General features: G+C 41.3%; 1 protein-coding gene across 1 annotated transcript; it reads left to right on the forward strand.

Annotated features, from left to right (window-relative positions):
- Nucleotides 1-552: 552 nt before the first annotated feature.
- On the forward strand, nucleotides 553-18,415 carry ly75 (lymphocyte antigen 75). Its single transcript, XM_037248507.1, has 35 exons — nucleotides 553-766; nucleotides 1,738-2,112; nucleotides 3,214-3,387; nucleotides 3,534-3,695; nucleotides 3,901-4,020; nucleotides 5,286-5,426; nucleotides 5,528-5,725; nucleotides 6,187-6,344; nucleotides 6,574-6,681; nucleotides 7,318-7,406; nucleotides 7,733-7,902; nucleotides 8,069-8,268; nucleotides 8,481-8,623; nucleotides 8,724-8,802; nucleotides 9,250-9,321; nucleotides 9,908-10,031; nucleotides 10,527-10,562; nucleotides 11,014-11,183; nucleotides 11,368-11,435; nucleotides 11,522-11,598; nucleotides 11,972-12,105; nucleotides 12,470-12,578; nucleotides 12,706-12,866; nucleotides 13,494-13,623; nucleotides 13,753-13,973; nucleotides 14,229-14,391; nucleotides 14,583-14,747; nucleotides 14,824-14,946; nucleotides 15,283-15,468; nucleotides 15,878-16,104; nucleotides 16,241-16,451; nucleotides 16,928-17,089; nucleotides 17,175-17,291; nucleotides 17,371-17,556; nucleotides 17,676-18,415. The coding sequence occupies exons 1-35, from the start codon at nucleotides 676-678 to the stop codon at nucleotides 17,846-17,848; spliced, it is 5,223 nt and encodes a 1,740-aa protein (XP_037104402.1). The 5' UTR covers nucleotides 553-675; the 3' UTR covers nucleotides 17,849-18,415.
- Nucleotides 18,416-19,187: the final 772 nt, after the last annotated feature.

Raw genomic sequence — 19,187 nt, forward strand, 5'->3', positions numbered from 1 at the left:
CATACTGTACTTTCATAGGTATACATATAACGTATTTATTTTTGCAATGAGATTATTTGTATGCATGTAAATATTCTCATTGCAAAAATATACATGTATATTAATGTTTGTGCAGTATTCAGAGGTGACGAAAATACAGGTATTTGTGTAAAAAAATTTGTACTGTTAGTTATGTACAGTGCCTTACTATTTTGATAACTTAGCACAATGAAAAACATGAACTATACACACAAAATAATGTCGGCCTTTATTTTACTTTCAATGTGTTGCAATACAGTACGTACTTGAAATTTGAGTACTTTGCCACTTTCGAAATAAATACTGCCGATATATTACATTAAATAAACTAATAAAATAAAATATATTTTTTTAAGTTGTAGGTACAATACCCAAAGTACAATTACCCCCCAAACAAAATCCACTTAAGTACAGTAGTAACAATGTTTTCGTGTATACGCATTTTCTTTTGAAGGGGTCTCGCAGACAAGGAGACTACCGAAAGGTAGTTTTATTTTGTACCCTGTACCGGAAGTTGTACTTCACTCGGCTTGACTAACTGACAGCAGAGCGGGCGATAACTCTGTGCCCAATTTTTCACTTTCGATTCAGGCGAAACGCAAGTGATCGCACTTTCTTCTTCACGGAAGCCACAGTATTCATGACTCCGCCAAGAAGATGATAAAATTGCTGAAAATGTTCCGAACGCCGACACTTTTTTTGTTGTTATTGTGGACAACTGTACCGAGGGGGACATGCTCGACTTCTGGTAAGCAGACGCCTTCAAAACACATTTTGCACTTTACTTTCGTTCTTTTCCTCCCTCTCAGTAGCAAGGCGAAATATTAATGCAGGTCAAATGTGTCAACCCAAGAGCTTCTTTTACACACTAACTAGGACAATAGCCGCTGACCTATTGCGCAACAATACGATGGGCGTAAATAAACAATTGATAAAAGTGCTAGAAATGAGCGTTTGCTTGGTTTCCCTCGTATCGAAAGTTTGACTTTGACTCTGACGGAATCACTGCGTCATCCCGGTTGTTTCAGCATGTTGCATATTAAATCCGAAGTCCAGTGGTCTGCCGTCTAGGCCAGCAAACCCATCGTTCTTCACGATCAGAATCACTGACCTGCAATTACAGGCACTCTCAGTTTACTGCCAAATTAAACCTAAAATAAAACAAATTGCTCATTGTCTGTTTAACACAACCACCACAAAGCTTAGCCTTTAAAACACGCTTGCCTTAAAGAGAAACGCCAAAGCTATGGATGCTTTCGATTTTTCCTCTGTAATAAATATAATATAATATAATATAATATAATATAATATAATATATATACGTCAATTACGGTGCGATGTCTGTAAGTGTTGATATATGTTGATTTATATCCATTTTTGTTCTGTTATGTGCTTAAAAAAAAAAAAACTCAGTATTGTAAAATAGACATTAAAAATAGAACAATACAAACTTCATTTTTAGTGTAAAAAATCCATGTGTTGTGGCTTAGGGGACGTTGCCTAATGAGTGAGGTCAGGGGCTGTACTATTCATTCATTTATTCTGCTTCCAAACAGCTTATCCTCACGAGGGTCACGGGCGTGCTCGTTCAGCATATTTGTAATTTCGACTGTATCCTAGAATGCATGGCAGAAAGTGCATCGCTGTTTTTTTTTTCAGGGTTCCTAACTTGTAAGTGAAGGTACCACTGTACTCATCGGAGTTTGTTTTCTGTTACAGTGGAGGATGCCTTCACCATCCAGCACTCCATCACAGGGAATTGTTTATCTGCTCAGGATTCGGGAAGTCTGGGTGTCTCCACCTGTGATGCAAACAGCACGTCGTTCCACTTGTGGAAGTGGGGCTCAGGTCACCGCCTCTTCCATGTGGCTACTTCCCTCTGTTTGGCATTAGACATCCACTCCAAGTCCTTGTCCCTGGCGGACTGCGACTCGAACATGCGGCTATCGTGGCGCTGCCTGGATGGAGTTGTGTTCACAGTCTACCAAATGGGCCTGGTGGTAAGCGGAGGCCAGTTAGCAGCCAAACGCTACGGCCAGGACACGTGGGTGAGAGGAGGCTCTCTGGACAGCATCTGCCAGAGGCCATATCGTGGTAAGTGACATGTGACCAAAACTTTAGGAACACATTCTATTGTCGACCTCAAGGGCAAGGAGCCAGATCTATCCCACTGTTTTTTATGGTACTTTTTTCAGACCTTATTAAACCTGAGAGCTCCTTTTTGGGCACTGATTAATGCCAAGGGATAACAAACAACCGTTTTGAATCGTTTATTAATCACATGACAATCACGCACCCTCCAGACAAAAAATGCTAAGAAATGGATACATTAAACTGTTAGTAATAAATACATTTACTGTGAGCAAATATTAGAATGCAGGTTGTAAATGTAGCTCAGTTCTTCTTATAGTGTTTAAGACAACAGAAAGTTCAGGAATTTGTTTGTAAAAGATGAAAGTGGGACAGCCAAAAGAGGAGTGTCACTTGACCTAACTGGTTCTTGTACATTTCTAAAACCTGCATTGAGGCGTCAACCCTCATTCCTCTCAGTCTGGACTGCTTTTATGCACGGGATTTTCAGTAGTAAAATAAAGTCCTTCTCAAAAGTGTGTGAAAACCTATGCTTGGTCAAACAGAGTACTTGATATGAGTTGGAAGCACATGATTGATGGCTGATTTACTCCAGAGTAAGTGAATAATATGGTAAGGAATAGATCTTCAAGTGTCATCGGATCCATTGGAAGGTGGTTAAAAGTTGATTTCTTTACATTCCCTTTTATTTATGCAGCCATTTGACACTCTTTAGTGGCTTTATTTTATTACACATTTTTGTGTTATGTAGTGCTATTTTTCATGATGAAGTAATTTTTTTCATTTTAGTGGGGCGTTGGGTTGCTATAAAGTGTGAGTAAAAGATGCAAAATGTCTAAATTATCGACTTGAAATTGTATCTTGTGAGTCCCACTCTTGCTGTTGTTCTTCTCTGCGGATTCATCAACATCATGTCTTTGCACTACTTTCTCTAACCAACACAGAATACGATGTAAGTTGTGTAAGTGGGAGGCTTACACCAGAAACATTAGACTTCTTTCATGATGAATGATTCTGCATTCAGAACTCACAGTATTTTCCGTTTGACGTTCTTTTTTTCACATGTTCCATGTGTTCTTGTTTTGTTTTGTTTTTCTCATGCAGTCATTCACACCACCAATGGAAACGCTGCCGGCGCTCCCTGCGAGTTCCCCTTCAAGTACAATGGAAGCTGGCATCATGGATGCCTCCCCGATTCTGACTTGCCGGGACTCTCCTGGTGCGCCACCTCCTCTGACTACGATCAAGACAGACAGAAGGGGACCTGTCTAAAACCTGGCATGTTATAAAAGCAACTCTTACGAGGATTAGTAGATCAGCTTCCATATTTTTTTTTATGTCGTTTTTGTGCGTGCAGACATTTAATGAATCAGGGTTACTTTTATACAAAAAGCAAGCACTCAACTGTCTTACTCACTTTTCAGAGACGGGTTGCCAGACTCTGTTCACCGGACCGGAGGGGAACTCCTGCTATGAATTTGTTCCCAATGCCGCCGTGACCTGGCAGCAAGCTCTGGATTCCTGTCGAAGCCAAGGAGCAGATTTGCTCAGTGTGTCTAGTCCCTATGATCTTCATTCCCCTACATGTAAGAATGGAGAAAATCTTACAAAGATGTCACATCATGATACCAAGATGGGGAATCTTGGTCACTGTTTTGATGATATGTATTGACAAAACACTACAAGACTTCAGATTCAAAGCAGATTGAGCATTTATTTGACATCCTTCATATGGTACATATTGTCCTTTTCTTTTTCTCACAGAATCCTGTTGTGTCTGCTTTGTTTCAGTTTTAGATGGCCTCGATGTGATGCCTGACAGAATGTGGATAGGCCTCCATCAGCTCGACGCTTCTCAGGGCTGGCAGTGGTCAGATGGCTCCCCGCTCTCAGTCCTGCGTTGGGAAGCAGGTGATGCAGCTTCCTATCCTTTCCTTTGGTATTATCAAGGTTCCACACGTGCTCGCAACCCTCTCTGTAACTGAGAAGATGTTTATCATACCATCGGCAGTTTTATTAAAATAAAATGCACACATATCCAGAAACTTGAACAACACACTGATAATACAAGCAGGATCAAGTCAAAGTAAAAAGCAACATTTTGCTTTGTTTTATTTCTTGGTACAATATCATTTTATTTGTCGTTGATTGCTTTAGTTTCCTGTACAAATTGTAAATGGATTCATGGAATGGTCTCTTTAATCTGTGGGTCGGTCTTCTGGGGGAAAATGAAGGAAACTATTTAAATCAGCCTTTCATGACAGATGATCAGTTCAGTCCTGGTTTCCAGTAACTTTCAGTTTAGTTAAGTGTGGGAATTTTGATAAATTTGAACCTTTTGATATAGGCATTCATTATTTACTTTTTTTTTTGGTATCATTTTGTTTGTTTTTATCCCCGGTGCATGCTCCACAGACTGTATTTAATCTCCCCACAGTCAGAGCACTTAGACTGATGCTGAGTCATCTAGCTAGCTCACATTTTTCCCTCTTCATCTAGAGCGCTAAAAGGCTTTTATTAGCAAGGGTATGTTGACCGATGTAATTTAAGATCATAATGATTATTTAAAAGAATTTCAATCAACGATTCGTGTATGTAATAATGTTAAAAAGTATTACCAAAAGTAAATAACATGAACATATTGCAGTCTACCTCACTTTAATAAAACAACTCCTGTATTTGACCAAATATGTATCTTGATGTAATCTCGCACTCTCTAAACTGGCGTGGTGTAACAATGTCACTACTGGCTTGTTGTGGTGAAGAAACTCATTGTGGCTGATTGTTGGCATCGACAGTTGCATCGTGGGTGTGACTGAATAAGTCCTATTGATTCCAACGAATAGAAATGTTCTCATTAAAATATGGGATAATCGCTTTCAAACTCTGCAAGAGAAATATGCCAACACTAGTAGACTGATAGTTCTCTGGCGCTACTTTCAACATGCCATCGAAGATTCTTGAAGACGTTTTGCCCAGACATGTCTGGGACATTCTGAAAAAGGCTTTTGGTTCAGAAGGGGGGGGGGGGGGGGCATCTTCAAGAATCTGTTGTTTTCCTTGCTGTTAACTCAACCTCTCAGATAACGGATAATGTGAGCATTTAAAAGACACCCAGAGGCAAATGCCGCCTGTCTGCTCTTCACTCATGAAGTGTTTTTGTATTCTTCTGTCAGGAATGCCTCCCAGCTCTCTAATCATCGAGTCGGACTGTGGTGTTCTGAACTCCAAGCAGAACTATGAAGCTGAAGCGTGCAGCAAACATCTCCCATACATCTGCAAGAAAATAGTGAATGCTACTCAAACAGGGCCAACAGGTAGCTTACAACTCACATAAATGTCAGCTCTTCTGTATTATTTTTTTTTAAGCCTTTGTTGATCATGCTTCCTGGTTTTGGTCCACATTTCCTGCCTGCAGAATCACTCATGTATAAAGACACAGTGTGTGCTCCTGGTTGGGTCCCATGGAATGGCTGGTGTTACAAATTAGTAACGGACAAGCCGTCAAACTTCAGCGACGCACAGCAGTACTGTAACTCCACAGAGGGAGGAAGCTCTCTTGCCAGCCTCCACTCCATTGACAGCAAGGAGATGATCGCCACGAGTTTTCATGCTGGTTTGTCTCCCTTCATTTTTTTTTAATCTACAGAATAGAAGAGAAATAAGCTGATGTCACAGTACTCGATATCCGGCTTTCGGGTAACATTTCAGGAGGAATCCAGAATGCATTTTAATAATCAACCATTTCTTTGCTCATTTGGGATTACTACTCACAAACAGTCTTCTTCAACAATTGATTGATGAGTACCTCAACATTGAGAGGCTTCAATCATGATGTTCTGTAACAGAGATCCAAACAGACTGGGTGATTCACACATGGAATTTTCTAATATCTCAAAAACATGTTGAGAATTTTGCTATTCAGCATGTTTTGCAGGAAAAGTACTGAAACAATGAATGGTTGTTGTTAGATGTTGTCAAAGCAGTATTTTGCATGAGCCATGACCCGAGTTTTCAGAAAATAACAGAATTTGACCTATTGAAAACCAGAGTCACATGTACGTTATTGTTTGTCAGATGGCCAGCGGATGAGTGTGTGGATTGGTCTTTTGGGAGATGGCGTCAATCCCACTGTTTTCAAATGGGTGGACCATACACCAGTCACCTTCACATTCTGGGGCCCAAACCAGCCGCTGCAGCCTTTCCAAGATACCAGCTGCGTTTTCTACTCTGAGGTGTGTTTATGTGTGTGTGTTTTGTCAGTGCTGGGAAAGTTCATTTGCTATGCAAAAGTCAATTCACAAATAAAAAATACTGTCGCTACTAGATACCTGAAGAAATGTCTTCAGGACTGTATTTGCACTTTGTTATTTGCCACCAGTGGTGCTGACCACCATTGTGTCTGTGTGATGCTCTCCACGTGAGTTTGAATGGAAAATAATAGCTCTTTGTGTGTCCCCCAAGTCTCACAGTTGGCGGGTTGGCCGCTGTTCTGACAAACGAGCTTTCATGTGTCAGACGAAAGGAGAAATCAACGAACCATCGGGGACGGCCGGCTGTCGCTTTGAAGACGTGAGTACGGTCTGCATACCAGATCTCAAAGTGTGAAGTTCTGAACCATTTTCACAATTTGCACTTTTATTTCCATTATAGTTGAGCCACTGAAAAATCAAGTGGGCTAACACCATTTTGGTCACTTTGCATGACAGCTAATTCAAGTTTTATGGCTGCAATAAAATCTGGGGGATTTATTTCTTGGTGATTTACATGGGTGTAATTTCTTCCTCTGGATACTTGTTTTTACAGGAATTCAGATTTTCCTTTAGATTTCAATTGATTAAAAAAAAGTCAAATCATCAATATTTCAAAATGATTACAGTAATTACATTTCACTTATACCGACATACTGATCCACTCACACCCAAACTAAAGCACTACTTACAATACAAATAAAATAAAAAAACTATTTTTACCTGGTTATCCCTGCAACCTAAAGCAAGGGTTATATTAAATAATAAAACTACATCAATACAATGGGTGATTTGAATATTTCAGTATTCCAGTAGTTTACAGAACCTTCCTTCAAATATTGTATAATGTACATAATACTGTATATGTCCATCTTACTTGAAGACAAGCTTGTGTCCAAACTGAATTAAGTTGGTTTTTGACCACGTTTGCCAATATATCACTGCTGTTGATATTTAGGGCTGGAGGAGACACGGCAACTCCTGTTACAGAATGAACACCACACAAGTGTCCTTCAAAGATCGCTGTAACATTACCATACGAAACAGGTAGGAGTTGCTTCACCTGAAGACTTGACTAGCACCGAGAAACACACTGGCATAATCTGTAGTGTCTTCACAATAGCAAAATGTTAATTTTGGTACTCTACCAATACTGAAGCGACCAAAGACTAAAAGATCCGTAAAAGCAAAGTAATTGTGGATGACAAAACAAGGAACTTTAAATTATTTGTATTTTAATAATTCAAAATAATTATGCGAGGCAGTGGAGAGGATATTTTATGACATATTAAATTGTGCACAGCACGTGTGATTGGCAGGTCTTAAGCTGTCCTTTGCATGTCTGAACAGTCATTTTCATTTCTTTTGTTTAGGTTTGAGCAGGCCTTCATCAGCCGTTTGCTTGGCCCTTATATTACTAATGTGCCTCAGTATTTTTGGATTGGGCTGCAAGACGTTAAGCACACTGGAGAGTATCAATGGCATGGCCAGAATAATACCCAAGGTGAAGTTACGTACACCAATTGGGGCTCTTTTGAACCAGGTATGCACTTTTGCTATTTACAAATTTGTATTAATGAATGAATGGTATCTTGCTACTCCCTTGTTGATAATTTCAGCCATGCGTGTTTGTCTACATGCGTTACTCCAAACCTACATCAAGAAATTATTAAATTCAAGTTCTATTCAGTGATTCTGCTTTGTTTCAGCGCACAGTGGAGGTTGTGCTGTGATTGCCGCTGCAAACCATCTGGGCAAATGGGAGGTGAAAAACTGTACGCTTTTTAATGCCGGCACCATTTGTAGGACAGACCTCAGTCCAGTTCTGCCACCAGAACCAGAACTAGACCCAACCTTGCCATGCCCAGATGGATGGGTATCCGTATTGGGTTTCAAATACTGCTACAAGGTACGAGTGAGTGTTTTACCAAGGAAGCGTGCTTCATTAGCACTAGCATTATAATTATTAGCACAAAAGCAATTTTTCTTATAACACACTGAAAGCCAATTAGGCATTTATTCCATATCCTTGAAGTTCTACTAACACACTCTTTGTACTAGTAAGTAAGACAGTTCAGAATCATCAGTGTCTGGTGTTTCCTTTTTCTTTGTCTGCGTCAGGTGTTTCATGAGGAGAGGCTCAGTCGTAAACGTTCATGGGAGGAAGCTGAGAGGTTTTGTCAGGCCCTTGGAGCCAACCTGCCTAGCTTCACCACTCTGGATGAGATGAAAGTGCTGCATGATCTCATGAGAAACACCATCAGGTACAGACTGTGGCTATTCTACATTTAATGAAGCGTGCACCTGAACGGGAGGGAATAGTCCTAACCAGTGGATTGGCATCCAATGTTCTTGTTGCTACAGTGATGACCGCTACTTCTGGGTCGGCCTGAACAGAAGAAACCCAGCCGACCGCTCTTGGCAGTGGAGTGATGGCCGTCCTGTGAGTAAAACTTCAATCTGAGCATTCTGTTATGTCAGGGGTGTCAAACTCATTTTTTTCGCGGGCCGCATTGTAGTCATAGCTTCTTTTGGAGGGCCATTATGACTGTCAACCCAAATAAATGTATGAGCACCTCATATTATATACAGTCAAAGCTACAAAACAAATTGACAAATAACTCCTTTTCAAATCAGACGAGTAAAAACTGGTGAAATATAAAAAAAAAAAAATATTATTAAAAGTGAAGACAATTTGCAATTCTAGTAACACACGAATTTGATGCACAATTTGTCTTCGCAAGCCACATACAATGATGTGGCGGGCCGTATCTGGCCCCCGGGCCTTGAGTTTGACACCTATATTTTAGCTCATTCTATTGTGCATGTCTGTGAAGACATGTCCATTCAGACACAGCAACAATAATCTTGTTTTTTGTCTGTACTTTAGGTTACTATGGACATTTTACATCAAGACTTCCATGAGGATGATGCGTACAGTCGGGACTGCACTGCATTTAAGGTGACTTAAATTGGTCTGTGCTGCATACACTTGGCTACAGTTATCCACTTATTTCCCCTAAATGTGAATTCTTCAAGACATTTTGCTCAATTGATTATTTTTTCTTAGGCTGATGACACTTCTGATATTTGTTCAAATAAAATATTGAGGAGATAGAGCAACTGATTCATTTAAAAAAAATATATGATGAACAAAATAATTTCATTTTTGGTCACTAAACACAATAGCAATTACAGGCAGAACGTTTGCCTGTTGTACAATAATTTGTCCTTTAGTATTTGTTTAACTTTACAACAGAGAGAAAAGGTTCTAATAATCGTCCAACCCCCTTGACCGAGTTTTAATATCGGCCAATCAAATCAGCCGGCCAACTGATCGGCTGGGCCCTACATATTTGCATTATCATAACTGGCCCTCGGAAAATATCACAAGGCCTCTGTGTTTAATTTAAGAGCGCTTGTATTTTTCTGTTTTGTTTTGTGTTAGTCCTCCATAGAGTTGCCCTCCTCTTATCACCGGGAGCAACATGATCTCAACATGAACTTGCTGCAGTGACAATAATGCAACAATTTTCTGTTCTCATTAGACAACGAAGACAACCATGAAGCATTTGTTCATTTATTTACTCCACGAACTTCTTCCTGAACCTTTCTCTGCATCACCATTTCACTGCGATGCCAAGCTGGAATGGGTCTGCCAAATTCCTCGCGGTAAGCCATCTCAATATATATAAAGAAACCTGAACTACAATTGTTGTTATTATTTTTTTAGCACTGTAGTCACATTAGAAACATGATTGAATGCTTAATACAGTGAGTGCAATGATCCTCCTGTCCTGATAAACTAGTCCAATTGTACTGAATGTTTCTGTGCACTAGAAAAAAAATGATTGTCTTCCCAAAAATTTGTTTCTGCTACTAGTGTTACTTTTTGTCTACTTGCACTACCTTAAAATATGAAGTAAACCTAACAAATGCTGAAATGTCCTTTATGTTAACCATCGGGCTCTTAACACATTATTCCTATCATATGATATTAATCAGGATCAGAATCATCTAGCTGAGTATCAGAATATGTAAAAAAAACACAAGGAATTTGTCTAGAATGGGCCACACTAGTATTGCAGTAATGAGAGACAAGTCTTAAGGTAATCTAAAAGCTAAGATGTAGTGCTCAAAAACTGAACTTTGCTTTTCATTCAACAGGAAAGCAACTATCGTATCCAGACTGGTACAATCCAGGTAATAAAGCATTTATTATTTTTTGTTTTCATTTTTGGGTGCAGTAAATTAGGTCTGCTTTGACCTTGAAACAAACTCATTTTCTATTTTCTCAGTTAGGAGCCGACGCTTGGTGGATATTTTGTGTTGTTGTTGTGCAAGCCAAAATTTGAGTTACAATCCGTACAAGTGAAGTAAAAAAAAAAAAAAAAAATGTGGTCAAGGAGAGCTGTCTATTTTTCAGGGATGTCTCCTCAAAACAAAACATTTGTATTTATATTGAATATAATAAATGTTCCTTTAAATCAGCCACAACTCCCAGTTGATTTAAATGGAAAGTTGCCAATTGGAAAGTTCCCCAGCTTCACTTCCCATGGAAATTACAGTTCAAAGCGCTTTAGCTTTAGCTTCATATAGAATAAATACTTTGAGCGTCAAGAGTGTCGTAATTGAGTTCTGTTGCCTTTTTCAGGTGTGCACCATGAAACATCCATCTTCATTGATGGAGGCGAGTATTGGTTTGTGAACGAACCTCAGCTGACTTTTGAGGAGGCGATTCTGTTTTGCAATATGAATGGCAGCAAGCTTGCTTCGCCGCCAAGCTCCACTGCTGCCAGAGTCATCCATGAGAACCTACAAAAGGCAAGTGTCCCTGTGATGACACCGTGAAATAGAGCCACTAACTCCTTAGTGGACGCACAAAAGGCACAACCTAATACAATATGTGTTTGTAAATGGAGTTGTAACATGCTTGTGCAATGTTAACGTAAGAATCTGAAAGCAATCAATGCGCCATAAGGGTAATGCTATTGATGATTCTCTGCAGTTGTCAAGTTCTCCCAAGCAAGGTTGGTGGCTCAATCTGAGAGATCCCAAGCGGATGTTCCCTATGACGTAAGACCATATGCACCTGGCTGTTCATTTTTCACTTTTGTAGTTTACGGCATGTGACTTCTGTATGTACTATACATTTGTTTTAGGCATTCGCGGCTGCACTTCTATTATTCAGCTCTCTTTGGGAGATGCACCTCCATCAGCCCTGAGAGCTTCGTTTCGAGTGAGTAAAGAAAGTTGAGCCCGATGTGTTTAACCTACAGGCCTTGTTTGAGTTTGCGATACCCTTCCCTTGTTCGCATCTAAAAATGAAGTCTCATTTTTAAGGTTTGTCATACTTTGGCTTCCTCTACCGGTTACCAGATAGTTTTTAACTAACATCAGTTCTAGTCATCAAGTAGTTATAATTTTTTACCCCTTCAATTTTTTTTCTCGCTTCACATTTTTTGTTAGATCAGCAAATTTAGTACCGTCTTTCTACAGCCAGCAAAGAAAGCTGCCACTTCATTAATTACATTGTAAACTGTTTCCATGGCCAGCAGAAGGTATCATTTTAAAAAAAAAAAAAAAATTCTTTTCTTCCTGCTTACTTGCAGAGTATGAGCACAGTTGCAATAAGCAGTTGCCCTTTGTGTGCGAAAGACTTAACATCACAACCGTGGAGAGCAACCCTCTGGGTAAGCCAGGAGGCTTGCCTTGTGGAAATGCCTCCCTGGCTTTCAGAAATGAGGTTTGATACTTTTGATATACACTTGTCACGATCCTTTTGCTTGCCAGGAGCACGTACGTAAATGAATGGACACAATGGGCTAAGTGCCTTGTTGATAAATATTGTATAAACCAAAACACTAACCTGAATTTACAACCAAAAGTCTAATATTTGTTCCATTAATTGTATTCATTAAATCCCAACAGTCTATACAGTGGGGCATACAGATTTCAGCTAGAGTTGTCTTGTTAATATAATCTACCTAGGGCCTTCAAAATGACTAGTATTGGCCCATGCAATTCAAATGATCAGAAATGGGAGCGAGCCTGACAGAGGAAAAGTAAATGTCTTGGTCTTGTACATACATAAATATATATATTTTTAGTGCTACACACTGCTGTCGAATACAAAGCCAGTGTCATTCAAGACGGCCAATGAGATGTGCCTGTCAGTGAGGGGAACCCTGGTCACCATATCTGACCAAGTGGAGCAAGGTAAGTCTTTGACAGACACACCAACAAGAGTCTCAAAATGCCTGCAAGATGACTTCATCATTAACCCCCTTGAATTTCTTATTTTTAGCACATAAAGTACAACATTTTTTTTCTTCTCCCCATATAGACTTCATCACCAGCCTGTTGCCAAGAATGAAAGACATGGGAGGCATATGGGTTGGTCTCAAACTGAAACGTAGCAAACTGGAATGGGTGGACAACTCACCGGTGAATTACATTAATTTCCATCCGCTGCTCGGTGGAATGCTCAAGGCCATAAATGTCAATGTGAGTGGTTTTTTTTCTGACTGTTATTACAATAGCTGTCTGGGGGGCAAAAAGGCTAAGCAGCGTTTCGCTGCAAGGAAGACCTTCACATAAATAAATGTACTGTGAGCAGGAGAGGAGATGCACATATGGCTGCATAAAGCCAACTCTGTGTAGAAAAAACTGTTTGAGCTAATGCCATTCGTCCGTCCGTCCATCAATCCATCCATCCATCATCTGAACTGCTTTATCCTCAAAAGGAATCAGCTGGAAAATAATGTTTTTAGTTTGGGAAAACGCTAATAAAAAATTCTACCTACATAAATGTTTGTAGTGAGACAATGATGATGTCAATAATTTGTGTAGTCATTGGAAAACATCAATATCTACGTGCAAAACTTTATTTCTAAAAATCTCTGCCACTGTTCATGGTTTCATTCTCCTAAACAAAACAGCGTCCCATCACTGATGAGTTATTTTTAGGACAGGCCCATGGGCTACCCAAATGGTCCTTGGGGGCTGCCCGAGGTCATCATACTTGTGTACATTATATTAACCAGCGCCACAGTCCTCAGTTTATTCCCTTGTTTTGTGAGTTTGGTCTTGAAGCATCTGCAGATGTTCAAAATGTGTGTTTTTTCTTGCCAGCCGCTTGAGCCAGACCACATGGACTTGTGTGGCTTTATGATTAACAGCCCTAACTCGGCTGTGATGGGCACGTGGGATTACACCTCCTGTACCCAGTACCAACATGCGGCGATTTGCCAACATTATGCAGGTCAATCACGGCTTCTTTCCCTTGCTATCCAACAAGTTTTTGCTTGATTCTTTTAATCTGCTTTCTTCAACGTAACTGAAAATAGAAACCACCTTCTCTACCTTCATTGTAGCCCTCTTGACATTTCAGATCAAATTGAGGCGCCTAGCGTCACAACCGAGCCCTTCCAGATTAACAACCACACCTTCCAGCTACTCATCAAGAACGTCACCTGGTTCGAAGCCTTGGAACAGTGCATAAATATGGACATGGATTTGGCGAGCGTTGCCGATACCCTCCTGCAGTCCACGCTTAGCGTGCACGTGAGCCGTGCACGCACGCCCATGTGGATCGGCCTCTTCAGTGAAGATGTACGTGTGCCCAGCAAGGGATCACATTGCTCACATTTCAGATTTTAGTCAGTGTCCTTGATATCCAGTTTAATAAGCGGGAACTAGTATGCTCTTTGTACTCACCAGTAAGACAGTTTGTTACTAGTCTTCTACTAGTATCCGGAATTGTCCTGCTAATAAGGACATAGATTGTACTAGGACGTGAATGTTAAGATGGATATCAAAGGATATGGAACAAATGCTCAAAAAGCTCTCCATACCCACGCCACTCAGGACGGGATCCACTATCGCTGGACAGACCACAGTCACACTGTCTTCAGTCGCTGGTCTGCTGAGGTCACAACGGGCTCCTGCGTCTACCTGGACACTGATGGATTCTGGAAAGCAACCGAGTGCGAGCAGGAGCTCGGAGGTGCCATCTGCCACAAACCACACAGTGAGTGAGGATTTATGTGTTTTTTTATTTCAAAAGAAATGTTGAACACTACCCAATCAACTGAAAATGTTTTTTTTCCAAATCGGGTCAAAGAAAATCAGCTGTTATTACATAAAAATGGTTCGCAAACAAGATGTGTTGTGGACACAAATGGCCAGCAGCGGGTTAAATGTTCTATTTTTGTATTTCAGAAGAAATAATAACCACACCGGAAGACGTTGCAGTCAAGTGCCCTCACAAAATAAACGGCCCAAACTGGATCCCCTTCAAGAACAACTGCTACTCCTTTCAGCTGGCTGCATCCAGATGGGAGCACATGGTCGTAGGGCCCATCCGCAGAACTTGCATTGACCTTCGTGAGAATGTCACTACCTACAAGAAATCAGATTAAGGAGTGTCATATGAGAATTGGATGAGATGTTTGTGTTGCAGACAAAGGCGCGGATATCCTAACCATCCGGAATGCAGAAGAGAACGAGTTTATCAGGCAGCAACTTCTGCCCTTTCAAAATTTGGTTCAGTTTGTGTGGCTGGGGCTGTTCAAAAACACCAGTAGTAAGTGTTTCAATCGGTTTGCTTGTTTTGCATGTACGATCTTGGACCACAACATTAGGTTCACTTGCACAACCGAATAAGATCCATATGACCAAAATATTAGAAACACCTCTCACGACGACAGCCACATTAGATATAGAACAATAAGAAAGGCTGATATTTCAAATCTCATTGAATTGTGAACATTTCCCTCATTACGGTGCACTGTGGTTTTTAAGTGCGCCTAATAGTGCGGAAAATACGGTACTCTATTTTCAAGAAAAACAATCTTAAATATCTACTACTGTGCTCTGTTGTCTATCAAAGTACTAAATGTGTGTGTATTTATTGGAATAGGTAACCAGTTGAAGTGGTACGATGGCACTAATGTCCAATATTCCAATTGGAGGAATGGTAGACCAGAAATAGACGACTTCTTCATGGCTGGTGTCAATCTCCAAGGCAAATGGGTCCTCACCACCAACCAAATGCTATTCTCCGAGTTCAGGCAAAGATCCATCGTGACATGCAAACTGGATAATGGTTTGTACTTCTTAACTAATACTAGTGTCTGTCGCCGAAAAATATATATTATTAACTGTGATGACTTTTCTGAGGTGGAAGTTCCGTCCAAAATTTCCGTTTTCAGTAATATGATCTGTGTGCCCCCATTAGTGTAAACATGCTATTCTTATTAAGATTACGGTAATGAAATAAGAATTAAGACAAGTAAGTTTTTATCCCTCTGCCACCCTTTGCCGTCGACTGAAATTGACACCATGATGTCCTCAATGTGAGCCTGAGGGACTTCCAATCAACAGGAAACAGCAGTGAAATGTCAAAACGGCTACACTCTCAGATGTCTAAAAACGGGTGGACTAATCTGATCTGCTTGATTCTTATTCCATCAAGGCAGTAAAAAATGTCATGTTTACACTTCTTCTCTCCGAAGAGCAAAAACAGGAGTACTCCAAGTCCACCAGTGACTATCAGCACCTTGGCAATTTAACTTACACAGTGGTGATGCGACGTGGGCTGAGTTGGTACCAGGCTCTGGAAGAGTGCGCCCAGCGTGGAGGCCACCTAGCCAGTGTGCATGACGCCGAGCACCACGCACATGTGAAGCTCCTCGCAAAGACAGATGGATACCCACTCTGGATTGGCCTGTCCAACCAGGAGGTATGCACATATAAAACATACTGCTTATTCTAAGGTTGATTAAAAAATGATGAAAATGTTTTCCTTTAGAAGTTTGTTTTCTACAAATTCAGCTCACACGCTAACGAGGTGACCCGTCATGTCCCCATCCATGTAGGAAGAGGGGGAGTCCTGGAAGTGGTCGGACGGGACCAGTTACCAGTACAAAGGGGACATCTCCGAGTCCGTGGATGGCGCCAGCCAAGGCGAGCGAGATGTGGGCAGCTGTGTTTTTGTCACACCTTCCGGTGCCTGGGTGAGGAGCAGCTGCTACTCACTGCAAGATGGCGCCATTTGCTACAGCACCAACGTCAGCACCCCATTCCAGAGTAAGATGCCAATTTTGAAATACCCGCCTAAATGCTATTTATTCATTTTTGTAATTTCGCAATACAAAAAAATTCCCCTAAATTGCAAAATGAACAAAAAACTAGGAGAGAAAAAAATTTCAAATGAAACCCTCATACATTAAAACACAGAAAAAACGTGTTTAAATCCTCATACAATTAAGAACAAAACCCTGAAAAATGAATAACATTCCCACCCATTATAAATGCCAACTCCCACATAGTAGTCCCGGTTTGGCTTTTTGCAAATTTGTTGAATTTTAGGGTAAACTATTCTCCATTATTTCCTCAAAAACTCACGTATTTGCTGTTTTTGTGCTTAGGCTACAGCCATGTCTTAGTAACAAAATGGCACCATCTGATATGGTGAACTCTGTTCATTTTCTTAAAATGGTCCTAACCTGCTCTGTGCAAGGCCCAATGTCAAACCTCTGGCTTTGTGCGTGTTCTGGCACCAGGAGCCAAGCTGCAGGCGAGCGTACAGGTCAACGACTGCCCTCAGAGCAACGGCACGTCCAAGTGGGTGCAGCGCAACGACCGCTGCTACGCCTTCGACATGAGCTTCTACAACTACAGCGTCTACGACATGCAGCAGGCCAAGAGCATCTGTCAGAGCATGGGTTCGTCCGTTCCTCTCACGCCAATCCACTTTTGCCAGCCACCTTTTTTCTAACCGCTGGCGTTTTTGTTGTCTTATTTTGACAGACGCTCAAATGCTATCTGTCAAGAGCAAAGAGGAGAATGACTTTGTGGCCAAGTACGTGAGCGACGACCCTCTCATCACCAGTCGGTTGTGGCTCGGCGTTGCCCTCGATGCTCAAGGTAAACTAACTGCATTGTCAGCAGCATTTTTTTAGTAGCGTGTTTGTGTGAAGATTTGATTAGAAGTCTTTTTGGTTAGGTTCTCCCACAGGCTGGGAGGACGGTTCGGCTCTGTCCTACTCCAACTGGAAGTCGGGCGCCTTGGTTAGCGCGGCGCGGCAGAAGGAGGTCCCGTGTGCCGTCATGGCGACCGAGGATGGAGGGAGCTGGGGTGTCGTCAGCTGCCAGGCCAGCCTCAGTCGTGTCGTCTGTCAAACCGGAGCCAGTGAGTGTCTGTTCTCCAAGTTATGAAATACTAATATTATGACTGTGTCGATTTTCAGGTAGCTGTGCTTCACTGGAGTTTTCTTTTTTCTGACATGGTAGTGTACTTTGTGTTGCCAGAGTCTTCTGGTTCTCCCGTGGCCGTGGGCTTCTTTGTGCTCATCCTGGTCGCTCTCGTGCTTACCGTGGCTTTCATCGTGTACAAGAAGAAGCGAGCCCACTTCTCATCGGTGCGCTACAAGAGGACCACCGACCAGTTGGACACCACCAGTATTATTACAGAAGACGAATGAGACAGGCGGAATGGTTGCCTCAGGGAGTTTGGCTGTGAAGCCTTTTCACCCCCCCCCAACCTTTTTATTGGTTAATTTATTTATTTATCAATGCTCCCACCTGCTTCTATGAAGATGGTAAAAATATAATCAGACTGCTTGAATGCAGTGACTTAATTTGGAAGCTTTTAGATTTTTGAAGTGCAGTGAGCCCCCCGGTTCATCAGAGCGACATGATAGACACACCCACTGTAGGTGAAAATCTACAATTCAGCGGGACCAGACACATTTAGGGGAATTAAATAAATAAATAAATAAATAAGCACTTCCGCTCAATTTAACCACAGTTAAAACTTAAAAACACACTTTTAGCATTTGCTACCGCCGTCTCAGTCAAACAATATAATTTTGTCAGATGAACGTCGCCTGGGTTAACGCTAACAATTATGCCACAGTAATCCCTTGCCACTTCAGGCTTCACCTTTTGCAGCTTCAATATTTCACGGATTTTGTAAGAAATTAATGCGAAAAATAATTCACGACAAGCGAGACTAACTGGCAGCGAGTGGCGGGAGAACAGCGTTTAAATACACGCCCTGATGAGCGGGTAAGGAGAGACCACTAGCAGCGATGAAGGTACAATTCCTGCACAGAACAGTGTGGGAATGGTTATTGAGGGAATGGGATAGGTTTATGTAGCGGAAAAACTATGAGGGAGGGTTTATAAAGCTAATATAGTGTAAAAATACATAAATATACAATTTCTAAATCGTAACTTTTTGATTATCGTGGGTGGTTCTGGAATGCATCTCCTGCGATAAACAAGGGATTATTGTATTTGTGGGGGATTGGGACCAAGTGCTGCCGCAAATAGTTAAGATCCTCAAGTAACTTGGTACCCCACCAAAAACTAATTACCTAGAGCAGGAGTGTCAAACTAATTATTTTCACGGGCCGCATTGTAGTCATAGGTTCTTTCGGAGGGCCATTATGACTGTCAACCCAAATAAATGTATGAGCACCTCATATTATATACAGTCAAAGCTGCAAAACAAACTGACAAATAACTCCTTTTCAAATCAGACGAGTTGTTTGAAACCCTAACCCTAGCTTCCAGGGGTGTCGACCTCCAGTCCTCAGGGGCCGCGTTCCAATATGTTTACCAAGTTACCCTCGTTAAACACACCTGCGTGAAAAGTTCAGTTCATTTTCACGTCCTGCAGGAGCCCAACTTTTCACACAGGTGCCCTTAACGAGGGAATCTTGGAAAACATGTTGGAATGCGGCCCCTGAGGACTGGAGTGCGACACCCCTGCCTCATACAGTAAAAGCTACAAAACAAACTGACAAATAACTCGTT

Source organism: Syngnathus acus, chromosome 3, assembly GCF_901709675.1.
Source record: "Syngnathus acus chromosome 3, fSynAcu1.2, whole genome shotgun sequence".
NCBI lineage: Eukaryota > Metazoa > Chordata > Actinopteri > Syngnathiformes > Syngnathidae > Syngnathus > Syngnathus acus.